This window comes from Hemiscyllium ocellatum, chromosome 14 (assembly GCF_020745735.1).
Source record: "Hemiscyllium ocellatum isolate sHemOce1 chromosome 14, sHemOce1.pat.X.cur, whole genome shotgun sequence".
Taxonomy (NCBI): Eukaryota; Metazoa; Chordata; class Chondrichthyes; order Orectolobiformes; family Hemiscylliidae; genus Hemiscyllium; species Hemiscyllium ocellatum.
In genome coordinates, this window is record NC_083414.1 from 72,348,043 (window position 1) to 72,375,440 (window position 27,398).

Sequence of the window (27,398 nt, forward strand, 5' to 3'; positions counted from 1 at the left end):
ATGTTACAGTGGGAGGAGTGAATGTTTGTGGATGTGGTACTAATCAAGCAGGCTGCTTTGTCCTGGTTGATGTCAAGCTTCTTGAGTGGTGTTAAAAATGCTGTCTTTCAGGCAGGTGGGGAGTATTTTATCACACTCCGAGCTTGTACCATGTGGATAGTGGACATTTGGGGAGTCAGAATGAGTGTTATCTGCTGCCCAATTCCTAGCCTCTGATCTGCTCTTGTAGTCACTGTATTTATATTGCTAATCCAGTTGAATTTCTAGTCACTGGCAATCCCCAGGATGTTAACAGTGAGGGATTCAGTGATGGTAATGACATGGAACATCAAGGGATGATGGTTAGATTTCCTTATACTAGAGATAGTCATTGCCTGGCATTTGTGCAGTACAAATGTTACTTACATTATTCAGCTCAAGGCTGGATATTGTGCAGGTCTTTAAGTATATGAATGTGGAATGCTTCAGTATCGGAGGAATTGTGAGTGGTGCTGAACATGGTGTAATTCTTGGTGAACATCCTGACTTCTGATGTTATCACAAAGAGAAGATTGTTGATAAAGCAACTGCAAAGGGTTAGGCAGAGAGTTTTCCTGCTGATTCTCATTGATTTCAGTTTTGCTAGGGAACCTTGATGCTGTGCTTGGTCAAATATGACCTTCATGTCAAGGTTAGTCTTTATCAGCTAATCTCTTCAATTCAGGTATTTTGTCCAGGTTTCAAGAAAGACTGTATTGAGCATACTGTATGTTTTACTTACTGCTCTCTTTACCTGTCCTGCCACTTTAGATTTTTGCACATTTGTACCCAGGTTCCTCTGCTCCAGCAACCCCTTTATAATTGTTCTTCCCACCAAAATGTATCGTCTCTGCATTGACATTCATCTGTCACTTATTTACCCACTCCGCCAACCTTTATGCCTTTCTGGAGTTCTACACTCTGGAATTCTCGCAATTTACAATTTACAATTCTTCCAAGTTTTGTGTCACCTACAAGCTTTGAAATTATCCTCTGCACACCAAACTCTAGCTCACCAATAAGTCTGAGGAAAAGCCAGAGTTCCAATACTGACTGTTGGGAACTCTGTTACATGCTTTTCTCCAACCTGAAAAATTATCTATTGACCATTATTGTCTATTTTCAATTGCTCAGCCAATTTTGTACGCAATATGCTATTGACCCTATTATTCCATGATCTATAACTTTCCTCACAAGTCTGTTGTGTGGCACTGTATCAAATACCTTCTGTAAGTCCTTGTACACTATATCAAGCGTGCTACCCTCAATGACCCTTCTTGTTACTTCTTCAAAAGACTCCAGCCAGTTTGTTAAACACTATTTACCCTTTAGAAATCCATACGGACTCTTCCTAATCCTCCTACCTTTTTTCCATTAAACTACTGATTCTGTCACGTGAAACTTCCTCACCACCAAAGTTAAACTGACTGGAGTGTAATTTCTAGGCCTAAACTGAAAACCTTTCTTGAACGAGTCTATAATATTTACAATTTTCCAGTCTTCTGGCACCTCCCCTGAGTCTAGGGAAGATTGAAAAATTGAGGCTAATCCCTGTAGTTTCCACTTTCACTTCCTTCTAAATCTTGGTTGCATCTCATCCTGTGTCTTTTTAATACCTTCGAGTAAAAAGTGAGGTCTGCAGATGCTGGAGATCAGAGCTGAAAATGTGTTGCTGGTTAAAGCACAGCAGGTTAGGCAGCATCCAAGGAACAGGAAATTCGACGTTTCGGGCCAGAGCCCTTCATCAGGAATACCTTTTCAATACCTTGTCAACTTTAAGAACCGAAAGTCTATCCAACACTTCTCCCCAATCAATTTTGGACCTTTTTAGTGACCGAGTCCCTCCTGTGTCACCTAGGCATGGGTAGCATCTCTCTCTTTGGCAGAGACAGATGCAAACTGTTCATTTAACACCATGGCTATGTGCCCTGCTTCCAGGTATCAATCGACTTTTTGGTTCCTTATCAGCCCTTCTTACCCTTTCACCACCATTTTAATATTTGTGTAGCTGTAGAAGACTTTGAGACACCTCTTTGTTAGATGTTAGTCTTTTCAAATAATTCTTCTTGACTTGTTTGCTCTATCATCTCATCTTTGAACCTCCAATATTCCTCTTAATTGTATTTTCTACCTGGCACTTGTCATAAGCACACTTTTTCTTCATGTTAATGTCTGTATCTTAATTTCTATCTCTAAACTGTGCCAAAATAGATTTTTGTTTTAATATCACATAAGGCAAATACAGGTAACAGACAAACTATGATCAAACACCTCACCGCTTCATATGGAAATTCATTCCACACATGAAATACTGTGAAAAAGTTGGACCTCATGTTATTTTTAAATCTTTCTCCTCTCACCTTAAAAATATGCCCTAGTTTTGAACTCCCGCACCCAAGGGAAAAGACTCCTGTCCTTCATCTTATCTGTGTCCCTCATGATTTTATAAACTTCGATATGTTCACCCCTGAACCTCCCAGTCTATTTTTGTATCTCAAACCCTCCATTCCCAGCAGCATCCTGGTAAATCCTCACCAGTTCAACAATATCCTTCCTATTACAGGGCAACCAGACCTGCGCATAGTACTCCAGAGGAGGTCTCGCCAACAACCTGTACAAACTCAACATGATGTCCCAACTCCTTTGCTGAAAGTGAGGACTGCAGATGCTGGCGATCAGAGCAGAAAATGCGCAGCAGGTCAGGCCCTTCCTGAAGAAGGGCTCATACCCAAAACGTCGATTCTTCTGCTCCTTGGATGCTGCCTGACCTGCTGCGCTTTTCCAGCAACACACTTTCAGCTCCCAACTCCTTTGCTCAAAGGTTTGAGCAACGAAGGCAAGGGTGCTATTTTTTTCAGTTCATTAGCATACCCTCTTCCATGAACACACAGATTGGGTTTGCAGTCAACTTTTAACACTTTGTAAGTTCCTGAAAGAGCAAAACAAAGAAGGAAGTGCCAAAATTGAGAGAGCTCTCACACAGATAAATCAAGCAGCAGTCTGACATAGTTATACTCAGAATCATACCTTATGGTGAATATCCCAAATACCACCATCACAGACTAACCCAGCAGAGTTGAAGCACAGTGGTATATAGTCAGAAGGGAGTTGCCCTGGGAGTCCTCAACATTGACTTTGCACCCAATGAAGTCTTATGGATTCAGGTTAAACATGGGCAAAAAAACCTTCTGCTGAATACCACGTACCATCCCCTCTTGACTGATGAATCAGTACTCCTCCAAGGAATGAATAACTAAAAGTCACATCTGATACACTACGTAGATTATCAAATCCAGACAAGAATACAGAAATGTCACTAGACTTAGAAGTGGAAAGTAATGGACATAGGAGTGGAAGATGTACTTTAAGTCAGTCTGATGATTTTTGGTCACCAATGAAATGAAATGAATGTTATCATTGAAGGATGGCTTGCCATTGAAAAAGGTGCCAGGAACTCTCAGATGTTTTTGACTCTACAGAGTGTAAAGACCATGGGGCCTTTTTATTTTTGTGGTTTTGATTGTGAACTGAAGTTGGAAAAGAATTGTTTTAAAAGCTATGATTGCTAAAGGATTAATGAAGATTTAAAAAACAAGTAGCCTGGTATTCACTAAGCACAGCTGGTAGGTCAAGCAGTAGTTGGAGTGTTGTTTGCAGATAAGCTGAGAAGTATGTACATTTGGAGATTCATCTCGCAACAAGTAGCTGATTGGTTTGTTTACTAGTGACCAGTTATTGATGACAAACACCTTCTGTCTGCAAACAACTATGTGATCAGTTCCCAGGTAGCATACAAGCTTAGGGCTGTAAAGAAGATAGGGAGAAGCTTTCAGATCTCCACTATCTCAGGAGCTCTTTGTTCTTTTCAGTAAAAGCTACGTTAAGTGTGAAAAAAGCCAGTATACCTTTCTTTGAGCAGTTGCTAGAAGTAGTGGTGTTTAATTTGTAAATCAGGAGTCTCTATCAGGAGGAACCAGTCACCTGTGCCTCCCACAAAGAAGTGAAATTTTCTGGAAAAAGATGATCAAGAAGCAGTGCTTTGGTCAGAAAGGGATCACCTCAGTAAATCCTGTTGGCAAGGATCACTGAATTGCTTTCCCAGAATTATCTCTAACCCATAACATTTTTTTAAATGCATGTTTGACTACGTCTGTCTGTATTCATTTGAAGAAGTGAAGAACCTGACATGCGTCAACCTGGAACAAAAAGACAGGCAAATTGTGGAATTCAGCATATGATTTGAAATCTTTAACTTTAGTGATACTGTGGCAACAACAGAACTTGTTTTCCCCAGAAAAGTACTGCAGTGACTTGTGACAATCGCCATACTGACCCAGCATGTTTCTGTAAGGTGCACACACTGATCCATTACTGTGAAATGTATCACATGAACTCAATGCAGTACACCAGAACAGAAACACCGATTGAATACGTAGCTGCAAAACAATACAACTTAACCTAGTATACTCTTATACAATCAGTAGAACAGCCCAGTACATTACTCTAGAACACAAACCCATTGTTCCAGCACTTTAATGTGAAACCTGCCACACAGACCCTACATTACAAAACACTAGACACGAATGCTGCATTTCTCTGTAAACCATACCACACTGACCCTGCACTTTACTGTAAAACAAACCACAGTGATCCTGCATGTTTATGTACAACACACCACACTCTCAGAGTACTTTGCTGTGAAACACACCACATTGAGTTTACTTTGCAGGGAAACCTGCCGCACTGGCCAAGTATTCCCCTGTAAATTACAGCAATCTGACAATGTGCTACAATGTACTATGCACCAAACTGGCCCAGAGTACACCATACTAAACCTGAACTGCAACATAAAACACACCACACCCACTCCACACTGTAATGTAAAAACTGCACACTGACCAAGCACACAACTGTAAAACACATCATAACTGACCCTGCATTCTAATGTACAAAACACTATACTGACTTTATACTTTACTGTAGAATACACTGCACTTACCCTATATTGTGATATAAGCACATCACACTGACCCTGCACTGAATTGTAAAGCACAGTATTCTTATCCTGCTGTATAATGTAAAACACAGAGCACTGACACTGCACGGTTCTATAAAATTGAGTTTTATAAAAAGAACCCTGCACTTCAAAGTACTGATGCTGCACTCTACTATACATCAGACCACACTGACCTTACACTGTAATGTAAAGCACAGTATACTGAACCTGCAGTATAATGTAAAACAAAGAATACTGACACTACAATGTAGTGTAAAACACCCTATACTGAACCTACATACTAATGTAAACAACACCACACTAACTATGTATTCTAATGTACAAAAGACCACATTGACCCCGCACTTAAATGCAAAACACACTTCACTTACCCTGCACTTGACTGTTAAACAAACCACAGTGACCCTGCATGTTAATGTACAACAGACCACACAAACTTCGCTGTGAAACACACCACATTGGCCAAGCAATCCACTGTAAAACACAACAAAGGACCCAGTACCACTTTGTAAAAACACCATACTGATCTTAGAGATTAATGTACAACACAGCATACTTACCCTGCACAATAATGTCAAATGCACTAGGCTGACCCTGCACTTTAATGTAAAACATATCACACTGACCTTGCACTGTGATGTAAAATGCACTACGCTGACCCTGCAGTATAATGGATGTACGTTTGCTCACTGAGCTGGAAGGTTCTTTTTTTTTCAGACATTTTATCACCATACTAGGTAACATCTTCAGTGATCCACAAAATGAAGCACTAGTGGTGTAGGCTGTTTTCCATTTATATGTTTTAGTTTCCTAGGGTTGGTGATGTCATTTCCTGTGATGATGTTATTTCCTGTTCTTTTTCTCAGGGGTGGTAAATGGGATCCAAGTCAATGTGTTGGTTGATAGAGTTCAGGTTGGAATGCCATGTGTCTAGGAATTCTCATGAGTGCCTCTGTTTGGCTTGTCCTAGGATGGATGGGTATCCCAGTTAAGTGGTGTTCTTCATACATAAAGAGAGTGGGGCATGTGGTTTTGTGGCATGTTGATGTTCATGTATCCTGGTGGCTAGTTTTCTGCCTGTTTGTCCTGTTTACAGTTCTTGCAAGGTATTTTGTAAATGACATTAATTTTACTTGTTGTCTATATAGGCTTTTTCAAGTTCGTTAACTGCTGTTTTAGTGTGTTGGTGGTTTGTGGGCTATCACTATGCCAAGTAGTCTGAGTAGTTTGGCAGTCATTTTGGAGATGTCTTTGATGTAGGGGAGAGTGGCTAGGGTTTCTGGGTGTGTTTTGTCTTCTTGTTTGGGTTTGTTGCTGTGAAATTGGCAGACTGTGTTCATTGGGGACCCATTCTTTTTGAATACACTGTATAGGTAATTTTCCTTTGCTCTGTGTAGTTCTTCTGTGCTGCTGTGTGTGGTGGCTCGTTGAAATGATGTTCTAATGCAGCTTCGTTTGTGGGTGTTGGGATGGATTGCTTCTGTACTCCAATATTTGTTCTGTGTGTGTTGCTTTCCTGTAGACGCTGGTTTGAAGTTCTCCATTGGCTGTTCACTCTACTGCGACATCTGTGAATGGCAGTTTGTTGTTGTTTTCCTCCTCTTTACTTAATTTTATGGCAGTAGGGGTATTATTGTGAAGAACAAAAAACTGACAATATGCTGCGATCTAAAACACAACATACTGACCCTACATGTAACGTAAAACACACCACACAGGGATTTATATCTATGGGGGACATAGATATAAGGTAAGGGAAAAGAGGTTTAGAGGGGATTTAAAGACTTGTGTTTTCATTCAGAGGATGGTGGGTATCTGGAACTCACTGCGTGCAAGGGTCGTGAAGACAGAAACCTTCACAGTATTTAAGAAGTAATTAGATGAATACTTGAAATGCTTGTGTTTGCAAGGCCAAGTGCTGGAAATGGGATTAGACCTCAATAGATACTAGATGACAGACGTGGATTTAATAGGCTAAAGTTCTCTTTCTGTGCTGTAATACGGTATGACCCTGTACCAGTATGTCACTGTAAAACACATGACTGGCTCAGTACTTTACTGCAGAACATTACATTAAATGTTACATTACACTGAATACATATTTTGCTGAATACATACATTGTTGCAAAACACTGGCAACTAACCCAGAGCATTACTGTAAAAAACAACACACTGACATAGCATTTTATTGGAAAACATGCAGAGTGACCCAGTACAACATTGTAAAGCATACTAATCCAGTACATTGCAGTTGAACACACAAACTGACATAATACATTATTATGAATCACTCTTTATGACTCAATAAACAATTCTCCCTCGTCATGGTTTTTTGAGCCAATGCATAACCCACCATGGAAATATTATCTCATCCTAGCCAACATGGTGTACTTTGTGGCCCAGTCAATTGTTTTTATTAGGTAATTTATTTCTCATACGTCCAATTGGAAATATGCAGAAATGTTAATTGATATATGTAATTTAAAAAAATTAAACATGAATGGAAATGATAAATTCCCATTATTCCAAAATTGATTGTTTACGTATCAGTACAAACAGATGCATCTTGTATTTGTAGTAAATTATATCTGAAAATATAGAAGGTGTTAAATTGAACTTGTAAATTTGATCACGTTCAGAGATTTTTCACTTTTCTTAACATCTTGTGCTCAAATTGTGGAAGACATCAGTTATAATTGTAACCTTGGAGAGCTAAACTATATCAATAGCTTTGTGTTCAAATATATGGTTTGTTTTATGCTGTCCTGTTACATTGCCCGTTAACTATTTCAGTAAGAAATATTTTCCTGCTTGAAACAATATGATCTGATCTATTTTTGGTTTTATAACTTTGTATAAGGACAAATGCTGTCATAATATGTAATATCAAAATTTAAAATTCAAAATGCACTTAGTAATTTCTTACAAGTGAGGCCACAAATCAATAATATACAGTATATTGTGCATTAAAAATATGAAGTCTGGCTACACTTCTTGTCAATTTCGATGTGCTCACATTTTTATTGGAAACCATGAGCATAAATTTAACTTGCTATTGTTACTGTAGTGCCAGGGTTGTTTGGGAGGATGTAATTACAGCATGGCAGGTTTATGTTTATGCACTAACTGTTGATATAGGAATTTGACAAAGAACAAGAGCTTGATTTCTTGGCACTAGAAGGTCCCAGCATGTTTCAGAGCCAGTAAATTGGCATGCAGTCATTGTAATGCTATCATTGAACTTTTCACTGCTTTTGTTACTGTGCCTTCACTGTTCACAGTTCAACATTTCTGTGACTAACTTGGGTTCAAGTCTTCCCTCAAAATTCTAAGCATCGTTCTCCAGTATAATACTGCAGGGGAGCTATCCTATTGAGTGTGCCATCTTTCAGATGAGATGTTAAACTGAGGGCCATGAACTATTTTCAAGAAAAGGAGGTGGCAATTTTCCCTGGTGTCCTGAATATTTATCACTTAATAGTAGTCACTTAAAATAGATAAGCTTGTTATCATCATGTTGCTGTTTGTGGTAGTTCTCAGTTTTACTTTATGTATCTGATTGTTTCGTTTAAAGTCAGTCCTCATTCTGAATCTTTGTTTTCCTGTAGAGACTGGCCAAGGCTGCAGAGCAGTTTCAGAAGGAGCACCGTTGGCAAGATGACATTAAGGTATGATCCTTTCAGTTTTACTTGACTGCTGCAAGGGATCTTGATGTCCTAGTTTACTTTAAGGGTAATTAGCACCTCACATCCAGACAGGTTTATCCAAAGTGAAAGCAGTTGCTTTGCGTGTTAAGTGGATGTAGACATGTTGTCCAATATTACAAGGACCAGGACAAATGTGTGGCAACGTATTTATGGCAGAGAATGAAATAAGTCATTTGTTTTGAGTGCTGATGATTTTTGCCAATGTTTTCTGGCATTTCTCACTATTTCCCAGTGAGTGCTGGTGTTTGTCAGTTGGATTTGTCGCCTTCAGGTTCAGTTGTTTTCTTTTTATGAGGTAAAGGTCATTGCATTATTTTCTACACAGAACTTGGTAGCTGTAAATATTTTTTAGCAGAATATTGAAAATTGTTGCTGTATTTAGCAGTCAAAACTATAGCAGTCTTCATATATTAATGTCACAAATGCAATATACTTTCAATAATTAAACGATAACAGAGGTTATTTGATTGATATGCAGTTGCTGTACTCTGCTATCTCTCTCTAATTTAGATTCAGCACATCAGGTACTGAAAACAGAATCTAATCTCTTTCAGAGCCAGCATTAAAAAGACAAACAACAATTTTCAATTCGAGCTCCCTCATCCTTCATGACCATTCTCAAACCACAAATTTACCTGAAAATACCTGTATATGCACAAGTCTATCAATTATATCTCATACTGTACACAATAGGCCAAATTTAGTGCCCACTTTGGGCACAGACTCTGATGCAGGATGCTACTAAATCAGATGGAATGGCATAGAAAGAGGAGCCTCTTGTCTTTCAGATCCCCCCCCCCCCCCCCCCTCCCCAGTTATGTTCAGGATGGTGGAGCCAATTAAGAGCCCAAAGAAAGCTTTAAGGCTGTCAGTCAAGGACCTGATTGTGCTGCTGGTGATGGTACAGTGAAAGGTAGTTGTCTGCAAGCTGGTTGTGGGAAGGAACTAATCAGCTGCCCTATGGGCAAGGAAAGGCCCTGCTCATGTTAAGACTTCCCCAAGGAAGACATCCCAGCTGTTCAGGTTGACCCTCCAACTCCAACACCCTTCCACTCTCCAACTGGTCCCAGTGATACAGGCTCACTCACATGGGTTCCACCACTTTCCGTTCCTGTCCTCCTCTTGAATGTCCTATTTTCCCTCAGTGGTTCTTGCTACCAGCGGCACTGATGATAATCATCAGATCATAAGAAATATGCGGCACTAGGCCTCTCTGCCCTTTGAGCCTGCTCTGCCTTTCAATGAAATCATGGCTGAATGAATGTGGCTCCATTATCATTTTTTTTTTCTCATAACCCTTGAATCACTTGTTAAATCAAGAATCTACAGGAGCATCTTGAGAGGAGCTCACTGACACACTTGTTATCCCTCCCTGCTCAGCTGAACAGCATGATCACCTGGCAATGTCTCATCTCCATTTTGCTCAGCCATTACTCCACAAAACTTGTGAATGAATTGAGATATAGTGAAGTACGCTAGATGTAGTTATCCAGTGCAAGCAATCTCTCAATGGAGGAAATATTTAAAAATAACACTCCTCTGCCCAGCTCAGTTGCAGAAAAAGCACAGTGCCTTAACTTGTATCCTATCAACGTTCTGGGGGTTACCATTGACCGGAATCCTGAACTGGACTAGCCATATAAATATTGTGCCTTTAAGAATAGGTCCAAGGTTAGGAATCCTCAAGCAAGTAGTCACCTCCTGACTCCCCAATGCCTGACCACTATCTATTCCATCTGTGATAGAATACGTTGCACTTGCATGTGTGCAGCTCCAAGAAGCTTGACACCACCCAGGACAAAGCAGACCGGTTGGCATCAAATGCACAAACATTCATGTTTGATGATACCATGGTCCCAGTGGCAGCCACTTAATAAGTCACTGTCAGAAAAACATCTGCCCTGAGTTGTGCTGCTGGACAAAGCGGGATCTCCTTGTACTTTCATCTCAGAGATTTCTGCCATCCTTGGAAAAGTCAGTCCATAATGTATAATACTCCAGTTATTTGTTTTAGGTTGTACATTTAAATGAAATATGAGAATTTTATTTTTTCCTGTTGAAAAATGTCCTGTAGCAAGATTGTTGGGTGTACTTGGAGTGGTCACTTTAAAACTTCATAATCTGTTGTGGTTCTGCTTGCCGAGCTGGAAGTTTTTGCTGCAAACGTTTCGTTCCCTGGCTAGGGAACATCATCAGTGTGGTGGGAGCCTCGTGTGAAGCGCTGCTTTGATGTTTCTTCCGGTATTTATATTGGTTTGTTCTTGCCGCTTCCGGGTGTCAGTTTCAGCTGCAGTGATTTGTATCTGGGGTCCAGGTCGATGTGTCTGTTGATGGATGTTCTTGCCGTTTCCGGGTGTCAGTTTCAGCTGTAGTGGTTTGTATATAGTGTCCTGACAACTGACAGAACATCCATCAACAGACACATCGACCTGGACCCCAGATACAAATCACTGCAGCTGAAACTGACACCCGGAAGCGGCAAGAACAAACCAATATAAATACCGGAAGAAACATCAAAGCAGCGCTTCACACGAGGCTCCCACCGCACTGATGATGTTCCCTAGCCAGGGAACGAAATGTTTGCAGCAAAAACTTCCAGCTCGGCGAGCAGAACCACAACAATGGATACCCGAGCTACAAATCTTCAATCAGATTTTAAACTTCATAATCTATTTGAATTCCATCTTATCACCCATATACCTGTGGCCCCACCCCACCGCCAGCCAAAGAGGGAGTGACTCTTATCAAAGAGAAAGAAGCCATTAAACTATGCTGGGGGATACCTCAGAGACCTCCTCAACCAGATCTGAGTATCCTTGACTGTATCCCACAGTATGCTGCATGCCACAGGCTCAGCAGTGCCCCAGCCCCAAACAAAGTAGAGAAGACCATCCACCAGCTCAAGAACAACGGGGCTGCTGGAGCACAGAGTTTCCCCACTGAGGCATTGAAGTATGGAGGCAAAGAGCCCCTGCTGCAGTTACACACTCTTGACTGCCTAATCTGGAAGGAGGAGAGTAACCCGGGAGGGATCTGAGATGCCACAGTAAAGAGCATTTTAAAACAAGGAGCAATACAAGGTTCGCAAATGACTTATAAGGCTGTTGCCATGGTTGGAGAGTTTAAGCTATAGGGAGAGGCTGAATAGGCTGGAGTTGTTTTTCCTGTAGCTGAGGGGTGACCCTGTAGAGGTTTACAAAACCATGAGGAGCATGGATAGGATAAACAGACAAAGTCTATTGTCATGAGAGAGGGATAGGAGCAGACTGTATGAGACAGTATTTAATTTGGGTGGGGGAATTGCAATGCTATTAGTCAGGAACTGTGGAGCATAAATTGGGAGCAGATGTTCTCAGAGAAATGCACTACAGAAATGTGGAGGTTATTTAGGGAGCACTTGCTGCTAGTGCTGGATGGGTTTGTCCCACTGAAGCAAGGAAGTGATGGTAGGGTGAAGGAACCTGGAATGACAAGAAATGTGGAACATCTAGTGAAGAGGAAGAAGGAAGCTTACTTAAGAAGCAAAGATCAGGCAGGGCTCTAGAGGGTTACAAGGTAGCCAGGAAGGAACTGAAGATTGGACTTGGGAGAGCTCGAAATGGGCATGAAAAAGCCTTGGCGGCTAGGACTAAGGAAAACCCCAAGATGCTCTACATTTATGTGAGGAACAAGAGGCTGCCCAGAGTGAGAGTAGGGCTGATCAGGGATAGTGGAGTTGGAGGAGGGAGGGGAGGTCCTTAATGAATATTTACTTCAGTATTCACTAGTGAGAGGAACCTTATCATTTGGGAGGACGGCGTGAAACAGGCTGATACACTCGAACAGGTTAATGTTAAGAAGGAGGATATGCTGGAAATTTTGAAAAACGTGAGGATAGATAAGTCGGCTGGGCCAGACAGAATATATCCATAGTTATTACAGGAAGTGAGGGGAGAGATTGATATGCCTTTGGTGATGACCTTTGTGTCCTTGCTGTCTGCTGGTGTAGTTCCAGTTGGTTGGAGGGTGGCAGATGTTAGTCCTTTATTAAGGAAAGGAATAGGGATAATTCTGGGAATTACAGACCAGTCAGTTTTGCTATGTTGATGGTGGGCAAATTACTGGAGAAGATTTTGAGAGACAGGATTTATGATTATTTGGAAAACCATAGCTTCATTAGAGATGGTCAGCATGGCTTTGTGAGGGGCATGCCTCACAAGCCTTATTGAATTATTTGAGGTGTGACAATACACTTGGATGAAGATAGAGCATTGGATGTTGTCTATATGGATTTTAACAAGGCATTTGATAAGAATTGGCTGGTGCATAGAAGACAGAGAGGGTAGTAGTGGATGGAAAGTATTTAGCCTGGAGCTCGGTGACCAGTGGTATTCTGCAGGATCTGTTCTGGGACATCTGCTCTTTGTGATATTTTTAAATAACTTGGATGCGGAAGTGGAACGGTGGGTTGGTAAGTTTGCCGGTGATGCGAAGATTAGTGCAGTTGTGTATAGTGCGGAGGCTGTTGTTGGTTGCAATGAGACATTGACAGGATGCAGAGTTGGGCTGAGAAGTGGCAGACGGAGTTCAACCTGGAAAAGTGTCAAGTGATTCATTTTGTAAGGTCAAATATGAATGCAGGTTACAGAGTTAAAAGCAGGATTTTCATCAGTGTGGAGGAACAGAGAAATCTTGGGTCCACATCCATAGATCCCTCAAAGTTGCTACCCAAGTTGGTAGGGTTGTTAAGAAGGTGTATGGTGTGTTGGATTTCATTAGCAGGGTAATTGAGTTTCAGAGCCATGAGGTTATGTTACAGCTCCATAGACCCCTGGTTATACCACACTTGGATTATTGTGTTCAGTTCAGATCACCTCAGTACAGGAAGTATGTGGAAGCTTTAACGAGGGTGCAGAGGAGATTTACCAGGATGCTGACTGCATTGGAGGGCATGTTTTATAAAGAAACGTGGAGGGATCTAAGGCTTTCCTTATTGGAGTAAAGGAGGATGAGAGATTACTTGTAGAGGTGTACAACGTTTTAAGAGGCATGGATACAGTGGATAGCCAGAGACCTTTTCCCAGGGTGAAAAGGTTTATCACAAGGGGACATAATTTCAAGGTGATTAGAGGAAGGTTTAAAGGAGATGTCAGAGGTAGGTTGTTTACACAGAGAGTGGTGGGTGGGTGGAATGCACTGCTAGCAGTGGTGGTTGAGTCAGATACATCAGGGACATTTAAGCGACTCTTGGATAGGCAAATGGATGATAGTAAAATGCAGGATATGTAGGTTAATTTGACCTTAGAGTAGGATAAAAGGTCAGCACAACATTGAGGGCCGAAGGTCCTGTACTGTTCTATGTTCCATGTCTTTTCCCTCGGTTGGGGGAATCCGGAACTAGAGGGCATAGATTTAGGGTGAGAGGAGAAAGATTTAAAATTGACCTAAGGGGGCAATTTGTTCATGCAGACGGTGATGTGTGTTTGGAAAGAATTGCCGAAGGAATTGGTGGAGGCTGGGACAATTGCAGCATTTTAAAGACATCTGGATGGGTATATGAAAAGAAAGGGTTTAGAGAGATATGGGCTGACTGCTGGCAAATGAGACTAGATTAATTTAGGATATCTGGTCGACATGGATATGTTAGACCGAATAATCTGTTTCTGTGCTGTACATCTCTATGACTCTCTGACTCTAAGTATGTGGTTGTTATAACTAAACTTCTGATTTTAATTTACTGCATGCTTCTTGTTCTTTTTCCATCTGTGTGTTCTTTCTCAGACTTTTCAGTTTATTTGTACAATATCTTTAGTTCAGTGGAATGTGATTTTTGACAGTTTGAATGAATTTGAAGAGCTGTTTTTTTTTAAAGCATTCTACTTGTGCTGTCTGAACAAAGACAAACACTCTGCTGTCCTAGTTGTCAGCTGTTACTGTCATCAAACGCCCTGGTGTAAAACAGCCAGGAGGCCAGGCAGGACGGAATTGCAATACCCAGTCTGCTGATAGCAAAAAAAACAGATAATGGTGACAGGGAGGAGAAAGTGAGGACTGCAGATGCTGGAGGTCAGAGTCGAGAGTGGGGTGCTGGAAAAACACAGCAGGTCAGGCAGTATCTGAGGAGCAGGAGATTCGACATTTTGGGCATAAGCCCTTCATCAGCAATGAGGCTTGTGGGTCAGGGCTGAGAGATATTTGGAAAAAAAAAGGAGCGGCACAGTGGCTCAGTGGTTAGCACTGCTGTCTCACAGCGCCAGGGACCTGGGTTCAATTCCTGCCTCGGGCAACTGTCTGTATGGAGTTTGCACATTCTTCCCATGTCTGCGTGGGTTTCCTCCAGTTGCTCCATTTTCCTGCCACAGTCCAAAGATGTGCAGGTCAGGTGAATTGGCATGCTAAATTGACCATAGTGTTAGATGCATTAGTCAGAGGGAAATGGATCTGGATGGGTTACTCTTCAGAGGGTCGATGTATACTTGTTGGGCTGAAGGACCTGTTTCCACACTGTAGGGAATCTAATCTAATCATAAGTGGGAGGGGGTGGGGTTTTGGGGGAGGTAACTGGGAAAGCAATAGGCGGATGAAGATGAGAGAGAAGGTTATAGGTCAGAGGGGGCGGTGATATACGGGTCCGGAGAGGGATGCTGAGTTGGAGGCTTGGGACTAGGATAATGGGAGGCTTGGAGGGGTAATGAGGAATCTGTTGAAATCCATATTTATCCCATGTCAGCACAGAAAGAACTGAGGCAGGGCAGGGCATTGGGCAGGGGGAGCACAAACCACCAGATCTAATCAACCAGGAAAACAAAGGTACACCAGAACACTAGAAAGTATAGATAGCATCAGAATAGAGATTAGTAAAATATTTAGATGGTGGAGATCAGAATAAGGGCGAATGTAATGAAATCTAAATCGGGTATTCTGTGTGTATGGAAAAGCATGAAGTTTGTAAATAGGACTGGTAAGTTGCAGGGGCAGAGTACTAGATATAGGAATGATAGAACAAAGAAAATTGCAGCACAGGAACAGGCCTTTCGGCCCTTCAAACCTCCGCTGATCCAGATCCTCCGTCTAAATCTGTCACCTATTTTCTAAGAGTTTGTATCCCTCTGCTCCCTGCCCATTCAAATATCTGGCTAGATACATATTAAATGATGCTATCATGCCCGCCTCTACCAACTCTGCTGGCAACACATTCCAGACACCCACTACCCTCTGTGTAAAGAACTTTCCACTCATATCTCCCTTAAACTTTTTCCTTCCCACTTTGAACTTATGACCCTTAATAATTGAGTCCTCCACAGTGGGAAAAAGCTTCTTGCTATCCAACCTGTCTATATCTCTTATGATTTTGTAGACCTCAATCAGGTCCCCCTTAACCTCGGTCTTTCTAATGAAAATAATCCGAATCTACTCAACCACTCTTCATAGCTAGCATCTTCTACACCAGGCAACATCCTGGTGAACCTCCTCTGGACCCTCTCCAAACATCCACATCCTTTTTAATAATGTGGCTACTTGAACTTTATGCAGTACCTGTGTTCCAAATGTGGCCAAACCAAAGTTTTACACAATTGTAACATGACTTGCCAACTCTTGTACTCAATACCCTGTCCGATGAAGGAAAGCATGCTGTATGCTTTATTGACCACTCCAATGAGCTGAGTTGCCACCTCAGGGTAAAATGGACCTGAACTCCCAGATCTCTCTGGACATCAATTTTCCCCAGGACTTTTCCATTTATATATAATTGGTTAAATTATATAAATTGCAATGCCTCTCATTTGCCCAGATTGAACTGTTATCTGCCATTTCCCTGCCTGACACTCCAAATAATCTATATTCTGCTGCATTCTCTGACAGTTCCATTCATTATCTGCTGCTACACCAATCTTGGTGTATTCCGCAAACTTGCTGATCAGACTACCTATACTTTTATAGAATAGAATAGAATCATATAATCCCTACAGTGTGGAAACAGGCCCTTCGGCCCATCAATTCCACACCAACCCTCTGAAGAGTAACTCACTCGGACCCATTCCCCTACACTATCACTGTACATTTACCCCTGGCTAATGCGCCTAACCTACACATCCCTGAACGCTCTGAGAAATTTAGCATGGCCACTTCACCTAATCTGCACATGTTTGGAGTGTGGGAGGAAACCAGAGCACCCAGAAGAAACCCACGCAGACGGTGGGAGAATATGCAAACTCCACACAGACACTCACCAAGGTTGGAATCAAACCCAGGTTCCTGGCGCTGTGAGGCAGCAGTGCTAACCACTGAGCCACCATGCTGCTCACTGAGCCTCCAGATCATTTACGTATATCACAAATAACAGTGGTCCCAACTTGGATCCCTGTGGAACACCACTTGTCACAGTTCTCCATTTTGAGAAACTCCCTTCCACTACCACCCTTTGTCTGCTGCTGCCCAGCCAGTTCTCTATCCATCTAGCTAATACACCCTGGACCCCATGTGACTTCATTTTCTCCATCAGCCAACCATGGGGAATCTTATTAATGCCCTTCCTGAAGTCCATGTATATAGCATCCACAGCCCTTCCCTCATCAGTCAACTTTGTCACTTTCTCAAATCATTTTATTAAGTTGGTAAGACATTACCTTCCCTACACAAAACCATGCTGTCTATCACTGATAAGCCCATTTTCTTCCAAACGTAAATAGGTCCTTTCCCTCAGTATCTTCTCCAGCAGCTTCCCTACCGTTGAAGAAGGGCTTATGCCCAAAACGTCGATTCTCCTGCTCCTTTGATGCTGCCTGACCTGCTGCACTTTTCCAGCAACACATTTTTAAGCTTCCCTACCACTGATGTCAGGCTAACCAGTCTATAATTACCTGGATTATTCCTGCTACCTTTTTTAAACAAGGGGACAACATTAGCAATTTTCCAGTCCTCCAGGACTCCACCCATGTTCAAGGATGCTGCAAAGATGTGCATTAAGGCCTCAGCTGTTTCCTCTCTTACTTCCCTCAGTAACCTGGGATAGATCCCATCCAGACCTGGGGACTTGTCCACCTTTTAGAATACCCAAAACACTTCCTCCCTCCTTATGCAGAATTAACCTAGAGTAATCAAACGTCTGTCCCTAACAGGAGAATCGACGTTTCGGGCATAACTCTTCTGCTTATTCCCGAAACGTCGATTCTCCTGTTCCTTGGATGCTGCCTGACCTGCTGTGCTTTTCCAGCAATGCATTTTCAGCTCTGATCTCCAGCATCTGCAGTCCTCACTTTCTCCTCGTCTATCCCTAACCCCAACATCTGTCATGTCCCTCACTTTGGTGAATACCAATGCAAAGTACACATTAAGAATCTCATCCCTTTTCTTTGACTTCACGCATAACTCCCCTACTTTGTCCTTGAGGGGACAACCCTTTCTCTAGGTACCCTCTTGCTTCTTATATACAAATAAAAGACTTTGGATTGACTTTCTTAACCATGTTTGCTCAAGATATTTCATGACCCCTTATCACCCTCTTAATTCCTTGTTTCAGATTGGTCCTACTTTCCCGATATTCTTCCAAATCTTCATCTGTTTTCATTGGCCTAGACTTTACGTATGCTTCCTTTTTCCTCCTAGCTACTCTCGCAATTTCACCTGTCATCCATGGTCTCTAATCTTGCCATTTCTATCCATTATGTTCACAGGGACATGTCTGTTCTACACTCTGATCAATCTCTCTTTAAAAGTCTCACATATTTCAAATGTGGATTTACATCAAACAGCTGCACCCAATCCATATTCCCCAGTTCCTGCCAAATGTTGCTATAATTGGCCTTCCCCCAATTTAGCACTTTTCCTTTCGGGCCACTCTTGTCTTTGTCATGAGTATTCTAAAACCTACGGAATTGTGATCACTATTCCTAAAGTAATCCCCTATTGAAAGTTCAGCAACCTGACCGGTCTCATTCCCCAACATCAGGTCCAGTTAGTTGTCTTCCCGAATTAGACAATTTACATACTGTTCTATATAACACTCCTGATGCTTCTTACAAACTCTGCTCCATCTAGACCTCTAACACTAAGTGAATCCCAGTCAACGTTTGGAAAATTAAAATCTCATGTCACCACTGCCCTGCTGCTTCTCCATCTTTCCATGATGTGTTTACATATTTGTACCTCTGTCTCATGCTCCCTGTTGGGGGAGGCCTGTAGTACAGCCCCAACATTGTTACCGCACCCTTCCTATTTCTGAACTCCGCCCATATTGCTTCACTGCTCAAGTCCTCAGTAGTTCCTTCCTTCAGCATAGCTGTGACATCCTCACTGATCAGCAATGCAATTCTTCCACCCCATTTACCTCCCTCTCTAACTCACCTGAAGCATCTATATTATGGGATATTTAGTTGCCAATCATGCCCTTCCCTGAACCAAGACTCAGTAATAGTAATAGCAATACACTTCCAGGTACTAATCCAAGCCCTAGGGTCATCTGCCTTACTTATTACATTTCTCGCATTAAAACAAATACACTTCAGACCACCTGTCCCTTTGCGTTCATCGTCTGCTCCCTGTCTACTCTCCCCTTTAGTTATGCTGACTTCATTATCTAGATCCTTTCAGGCTTCAGTTATGACTTCCTTACTCTCCACTAACCTCCTCATTTGGTTTTCATCCCCCTGCCACATTAGTTTAACCATCCCCAACAGCATTAGCAAAAGCACCCTAAGAACATTGGTTCCAGTCTTGCCCAGGTTGATACAGTTCAATTTGTAGTAGTCCCACTTCCCCCAGAACTGGTCCCAATGTCCCATAGTCTGAACCCCTCCCTCTGGCACCATCTCTCAAGTTACTAATTAATCCTGCCTATTCTTCCATTTCTACGCTGACTAGCACGTGGTACTGGTAGCAATCCTGAGATTATTACCTCTGAGGTCCTACTTTTTAACTTGGCTCCTGACTCCCTAAATTCTGCGCATAGGACCTCATCCAGTGTATTATAATAAAATAAACAAAAAGAATAAAACAAGGAGGAGGATGTCCTAGAGAGTCAAGGACAGAATTAATTGGGTTAGGGCTATGGAACAAGAAAGGTGCAATCATATTGTTCAATATAGGCTGTTGGGCACAACCAATGTGAAGAATATAGAAGAACAAATCTGCAAGGGAATTACAGAGGTACAGAATTATGGAATATGTTTAATAGGGGACTTTAATATCCAAATATAGAATGAGTTGGTGGTTGCGTAAAATACAAAGGTGGACAAGAGCACCTTGAGTGAAATTTTCTGCAGATGTTTACAATCAAGTAAAAAAGACTCTGGTTATGGACTAGACCTAAGCTCCTCAAAATATATTAAGACGATAGCATAGACTTTTATCCTTTTCATGTTTTAAAGGTAAGTGTAAGGCGTTGCATTCGAGATGAATTTGATTGGTCAGACTACTCAATTTTAAGGTAAAATACAGAAAAATAAAAATAAAAGAATTGTCTTAACTGTAATTCTATTGAAATAATTAACAAATAATATATCTAAACTATGACTAATTAACTGTTCCAATAAAGTAGCATCCAATGCTATATGGGGACAAAGACAAATTCAGTGAAATAGATTGTCTGACGTATAATTCAACAGCAGGAAGAGAGCCCTAGCTTTTAGTTGTAACAGAGAGAGGAAAAAGAGCTCCACATCCATCCTCAAGACTCCAGCAAACACTGAAAGTTAAACCTAAAAATCCTGGTTCTTTTGGAGCTTGACCTCATCCATTCAGGCTGCTTCTATTGTTCCAACATTAAAAAAAAATCTGAGGGCCTCAGAAGCTATTCACTTTGAGCAGACTGGCTCTCCTCCTCTGTCTCATCCTTTCTTCTTAAAATAAAAGGACAAAATACACCTCTTAAAGCCATCATATTGTCATACATTATTACATGTGGTTGTTGAGAATGAGCGGCCAACTAAATGAAGTATCAGTGGAAGAACATTAGGGAATAGTGATCACTCTGTCATAACGTTTGGGGTAACTGTAGAAAAATAGAATGAACAATCCAGAGTAAGAATAATTAATTAGTGGAAAAGAAACTTCAATGGAGTAAGAATAAATGTGAGTGAAATAAATTGGAGTCAAAGGTTGGTTTAATAAATGGGACCTGAACAACAGACATGTTCAAAGTATATTTCCTCAAAAGTGAATGTTGGACAAACAAATCCAGAGTTTCCTGGATAACAAATGAGGTGGATAACAAATGAGGTAGAAGTGATGCAAAAGCAGAACATGTGGTTAAAACAGATGTTGGGTCAAAAATTCAATTGAGAATCCGGGCTGAAAATGGAACATTCGGGCAGAAGATGTAACAGCAAATAAAAGAAGGAAAAATAGAATGTGAAAAGAGACTAGTAGCTGACACGAAAGAGAATTCCAAAACCTTTTATATGCATACAATTAGTAAAACAATGATAAAAGGATAATAGGCTATTTAGGGACTAAAAAGGTGTCTTACATGTGACAGTTGAGGGCATGGCTATAGTATTAAATGAATAGTTTGCATCTGTCAATACCACAAGGATATGACACCCAGACCAGAGTGAGAGAGGAGGAAATTCAGTGGCTAGCAGGGTTTAAAATTGATAAAGAGGTATTAGATAATTTGTCTATACTGAAAGTTGACAATGTACTAGGACTGTAGAATACATCCAAGGATACTGAAGGAAATGAGAATGGAAAATTCAGGTCCATGTTAATAATTTTTCTGTCTTCCTTTGTCTATGAAGTGGTACCGAAGGAGTAAAGAATTGCAATTGTCATGCCCTTGTTCAAAAAAGATTATCAGGATAAGGCAAGCAACCACAGTCTAGTCAATTTAACTATGGTGGTTGAGAAATGTCTGGAAGTAATATCTCGCGACAAAATAAATGGTGATGTGGATCAATGTGTGTAAATATTTTAAGGGGAAATCATGTTTCTGACTTACTGTGGCTTTTTGATGAGGTTTTAAAAAGAGTTGATCAGTATGCTCATGAACCTCCAAAAGGCCTTTGACCTAGTGCTGCAACACAGACTTGTGAGCAAAGTGAGAGCTCATGGAATGAATGGGACAGCAACGTGGATACAAAATGCAAAATTAGCTAAGTGTTAACATATAGTATTGGTAAGGCATTTTTATTTGGTAAGGCTGGGGGAATTGAGTTTCCAAAGTTCATTGTTGGGATCCTTGCTTCATAATATGAATGATCTAGACCTCGGCATACAAAGGGCAATTTCAAAATTTGCATATGATACAGAACTTTGAATTGTTGTAAACTGTGAGGGTAGTGTAGTACTTGAAAAGAACTTGGGTAAGTTGGTGGACTAGTGAATATGTGGCAGATGAAGTTCCATGCAGAGAAGTGTGAGGTGATACATTTTGGGAGGAAGTACATGGACAGTCTATTAAACTAAAGGGTGCCACTCTAAAGTTGTTACAGGAGAACAAATATCTAGATGTATATATGCATAGTCATTTTAAGTGAGGATGAACCCGTGACTGCAGGGCTGATGTAGGAGGGAGGGCTTCAGATATATGGATCATTGGGATAACTTCTGGAGAAGGTGGCACCTATACAAGAAGGAGGGGTTGAACTGGAGGGGCATAAATATCCTGTGTGGGAGGTTTGCTAAAGCACTTCAGGAGGGTTTACTGTAGCTTGGCAGGGGAATGGGAACCTGTCCTACGGACCACACGATGGAGTAAGCGGTGAACAGCGTACTGAGAGTCTGTGAGGAGGGATAGGCACTTGATAGGGCAAAGATACAGTCAGTGTGTTGGGTTGAAGTGTGTCTATTTCAATGCAAGAAGTATTAGCTTTAAGGATGACGTACGCAGAGCATGGATCAGTACTTGTAAAGTTGATATTGTGCCCATTATGGAGACTTGGGTGTCACAGGGGCAGGAATAATTGTTGGATGTTTCAGGGTTTAGATGGTTCAAACAGAATGGGGGAATGTAGAAAAGTGGGTGAGTAGCATTGCTCATCAGGGATAGTGTCACAGCTGCAGAAAAGGAGATCATCGAGGAAGGTTTATCTACAGAGTCAAAATGGATGGAAGTCAGAAACAGGAAAGGAGCAGTCACTTTATTAGGAGTTTTCTACAGACCCCCCTCCCCCAATAGCAACAGAGACACTGAGGAGCAGATTGGGAGGAAGATTTTGGAAAATGTGTAGAAGTAACAGTTGTTGTCATGGGTGACTTTAAGTTCCCTAATATTGATTGAAACCTACTTAGTTCAAATAGTTTGGATGGAGCATTTTTTTGTCAGGTGTGTCCAGGAAGGGTTCCTGATGCAATGTGTAGATAAGCCTAATAGATGGGAGGCCATATTGAATTTGATGCTTGGCAATGAACCACGCCAGATGTCAGATCTCTCGGTGGGAGAGCATTTTGGTGATAGTGATCACAACTCCATGACCTTTACTATAGGCATGGAGAGGGATAGGAGCAGACAGTATGGGCAAGTATTTAATTGGGAGAGGAAGAATTACAATGTTATTAAGCAGGAACTGGGGTGCCTAGATAGAGAATGGATGTTCTCAGGGAAATGCACAATAGAAATGTGGAGGTTGTTTAGGGAGCACCTGCTGATAGTGCTGGATAGGTTTGTCCCACTGAGGCAAGGAAGGGATGGTAGGGTGAAAGAACCTTGGGTGACAAGGGTGACATTTAGTCAAGAAGATGAAGGAAGCTTACTTAAGGTTGAGTAAGCAAGGATCAGATGGCTTGAGAGGGTTACAAGGTAGCCAGGTAGGAGAGCTATAAGGGGGGCATGAAAAAGCTTTAGCGGATAGGATTCAGGAAAAACACTGAGGTGTTCGGCACTTATGACAGGAGCAAGAGGATGGCCAGAGAGAGGGTAGAACCGATTTATAGATAGTGAAGGGAACTTGCGCTTGGAGGAAGTAGGGGAGATCCTTAATGAATACTTTGCTTCAGTATGAACTACTGAAAGGGACCATGACATTTCTAAGGACAGCATGAAACAGACTGATATACTCAAACAGGCTGATGTCAGGAAGGAGGATGTGCTGAAAATTTTGAAAAACATAAGGATAGATAAATCCTCTCTGCCAGATGGGATATACCCTAGGTTTCATCAGGAAGCGTGGGAAGAGATTGCCTTGTCTTTGGTGATGTTCTTTGCATCCTCTGTCCAGTGGAGTAGTTCCAGATGATTGGAAGATGACAAATGTTATTCCTCTATTCAAGAAAGGGAAGAGGGATAATTCTGGGAAGTGCTGGGGAGAGTATTGGAGAGGATTCTGAGAGACAGGATTTATGATTACTTAGAAAACCATAGTTTGATTAGAGATAGTCAGCATGGCTTTGTGAAGGGCAGGTCATGCCTCACAAACCTTAATTGAATTATTTGAGGATGTGACAAAACAAATTGAAGGTAGAGCAGTGGATGTGCTGTATATGGATTTTAGCAAGCCATTTGATAAGGTTCCCCATGGTCAGCTCATTCAGAAAGTAAGGAGACATGGGAAACAGGAAAACCTGGCTGTCTGGATACAGAATTGGCTGGCTCATTGGTGGTTTAAGATGAAAAGTATTCAGTCTGGAACTCGGTGACCAGTGGTGTTCCTCAGGGATCAGTTCTGGGACTTTTACTCTTTGTGATTTTTATAAATGACTTGGATGAGGAAGTGGAAGGATGGATTAGTAAGTTTGCCATTGACACAAACACTGGTGGAGTTGTGGATAGTGTAGGTTGCAACGAGGCATTGACAGGATGCAGAACTTGGCTGGTAAGTGACAGATGGAGTTCAACCTGAAAAAGTATGAAGTTATTCACTTTGGTAGGTTGAATTTGAATGCAGAATAAAGGCAAGATTATTAGCAATGTGGAAGAACAGAAGGATCTTGGGGTCCATGTCCATAGATCCCTCAAGGTTGCCATCCAGGTTGACCGTGTTGTTAAGGCTTATGGTATGTTGGCAGGGGGAATTGAGTTTAAGAGTTGTGAGGTTATGCTGTGGCTGTATAGAGTCCTGGTTAGACCACACATGGAATATTGTGTTCAGTTCTGGTTGCCTCATTATTGGAAAGATGTGGGAGCTTCAGAGAGGGTGCAAAGGAGATTTAGCAGAATGCTGCCAGGACTGGACGGCCTGTCTTATGAAAAAAGGTTGAGGGAGCTAGGACTCTTCTCATTGGAACGAAGAAGGATGAATAGTGATTTGTTAGAGGTGTACAGGATGTTGACAGGCATAGATTAAGTGACTAGCCAGAGACTTTTTCCTATGGCTGAAATATCTATCATGAGGAGGCATAATTTTAAGGTAATTGGAGGATGGTTTAGGGGAGATATCAGAGGTAGGTTCTTTGGAGAGTGGTGGGTGCATGGAATGTACTGCCAGCAATGGAGATGGAGTCAGCTATATTAGAGGCATTTAGGCAACTCTTGGATAGGCACATAGGAGTTAGTACAATTAAGGGTCATTTGATCTTGGAGTAGGATAGAGTTGGCACATCATCGAGGGCCGAAGTGCCTGTACTGTGCTGTACTGCTCTACGCTTTAGATGAATGCAACAATTGGCTCTTAAATGGATACCTGAGTTTTGGATGCTATTTTGGCAACAATTCAAATTTAGCCAATTAATTTAAATTATGCCCAGGATACTAAAACCCAGTGAGTTTGAATGTATTGTAATGGCAACATTGGACCAATGAAAGGGAATGACGTTGGGGGTATGAAGAATACAGGCATTTTGAAAATTGGTCAGAGCAACTGCGGAGGATGTGGTGGTAGCTAATTCATTCAATGCATTCTGGAGAAAGGTATGCTGTCCAGACAACTCCGTCTGACAGCACCTCAATGGAGATCAAGTTATGTGTCATAGCATGGAAGCTGATCGCAGATCTTGATGATTTTGTCAATTTGCAAAGGAGGGCCAAAGATTACATAATGATGCTGTTGGGAGAAAATGCAAGAGGCCATTCACTCAATCTGATCAGGAATGAAGATTGCAACCAACAGTGGAAAACAGCTGTTATAGAATGATGATGCAGCTGACCACGTTAAAATATAGAGACACCATAATCTATGACTTTACTTAGAATGGTTTTGTGCTGTTGGATGAATGGAAGCTTATGAAGAATTCAAGCAACAAGAAGCATTAGATACAGGCTCAGACTTGAGGTGGTAACGTGCTCCAGAATATGGAACAAGATAGAGATTGGAGATAGGGCTGCTGTGAAGAGAGAGAGAGTGAGAGAAAGAAAGAAAGAAAGAGTGTCATGAATGTAAGGAAGAGTCTGCGGTTTCTGTCTGGGAGATTGTGTGTGTGTCTGTGTTTGTGTGCGTGTGAGAGAGCTTAGATTATCTCCCAACTGTAACACTAATAATGTATTACATTGATTAATCTCAGCACTGTGCTTTCAATGTCTGTATTACTAGTATCCTCTACCCCAACAATGACCTCTCTAGTCATTGCTGCAAAGTAGGACTAACTTTCAGCTGTAATAGTAGTTATATTTATTTACATGGTGACAACAAAAATTCCTGAGATATCTACAGAAGATTTGACTTGCAGCATTTGTACTACACAAGTTGCATCTAAACAACAAATCTGGAATGTACATGTTATAGGTTTTATATTCAGATCATATAATCAGAAGAAATAGGTACGTTTGGCCCTTTGAACTTGCTCTGCCATTCAATAGGATCACAACTGATCCAATATTTCTCATATTCACTGACTTGCCCTTCCTGATAAACCTTGATTCCTTTACTGGACTTTGTCCCCACAGCTCTATGTGACAAGGAATTCCAAACGTATCAAAGTTACTCAACCCTCTGAGAGAAGTTCCTCCTTATATCAATCTTGCTCCAAACTTTGTTCCTCAACCACCAAATCCATTCAAGGTTCAAATCATAGGAACACAATACTTAGGAGCGGGAATAGGCAATTCAGCCCTTCGGGCCCCTCCACCATTTAACGTGGTCATGGCTGATTTTATTTTGGTTTCAACTTCACGTTCCTACCTGTTCCCCAAATCCCTTTATCCTGCTTTTCTTCGGAAACATATTGATTTCTTTCTTGAGTTTGTTGATTCTACTTTCATTTCACATTGGGGCAGAGTTCCACACATTCACAACCCTCTGAGAGAAGTAGATTTTTTAAAATCTTGGTTTTGAACCTACCTCCTCTCATTCTACATCTGTGAGCTCTTGTTCAAGACTGTCCCACAAAGGGGATCATCTGTTTAACATTCAGCTTATCAATCCCCTTTAGCATTTTATATACCTCTAATCAGATCCCCTCTCATTCAGCTGAACTCCAGTGAGTATAAGCTCAAGATATTCAACTGCTCCTCTTATGATGGCCTGTTCATCCCTGATGAACCTCCTCTGAACTGCCCCCAGTTCCACCACATCCTTCCTCAAGTAAGGAGACCAAAAAGATGTGCGGGTCAGGTGAATTGGCCATGCTAAATTGCCCGTAGTGTTAGGTAAGGGGTAAATGTAGGGGAATGGGTGGGTTGCGCTTCGGCGGGTCGGTGTGGACTTGTTGGGCCGAAGGGCCTGTTTCCACACTGTAAGTAATCTAAAAAAAAACTGGACACTGTATTCCAGATGTGGTCTCACCAATGCCTTATATAATTGTAGCAACACTTCTTTACTTTTATAATCCAATCCTTTTGCAATAAATGCCAGGGTTCTATTCACAAT

The 27,398-nt window shown here is 41.5% G+C and overlaps 1 protein-coding gene across 1 annotated transcript in view; it reads left to right on the forward strand.

Annotated features, from left to right (window-relative positions):
• cacna2d2a (calcium channel, voltage-dependent, alpha 2/delta subunit 2a) overlaps positions 1-27,398 on the forward strand; it is an 871,148-nt gene that overhangs the window by 382,237 nt on the left and 461,513 nt on the right. Inside the window, exon 4 of the mRNA XM_060835047.1 lies at positions 8,644-8,703. Within this exon, the coding sequence (XP_060691030.1) occupies positions 8,644-8,703 (60 nt within the window). The remainder of the gene's footprint in view (positions 1-8,643; positions 8,704-27,398) is intronic.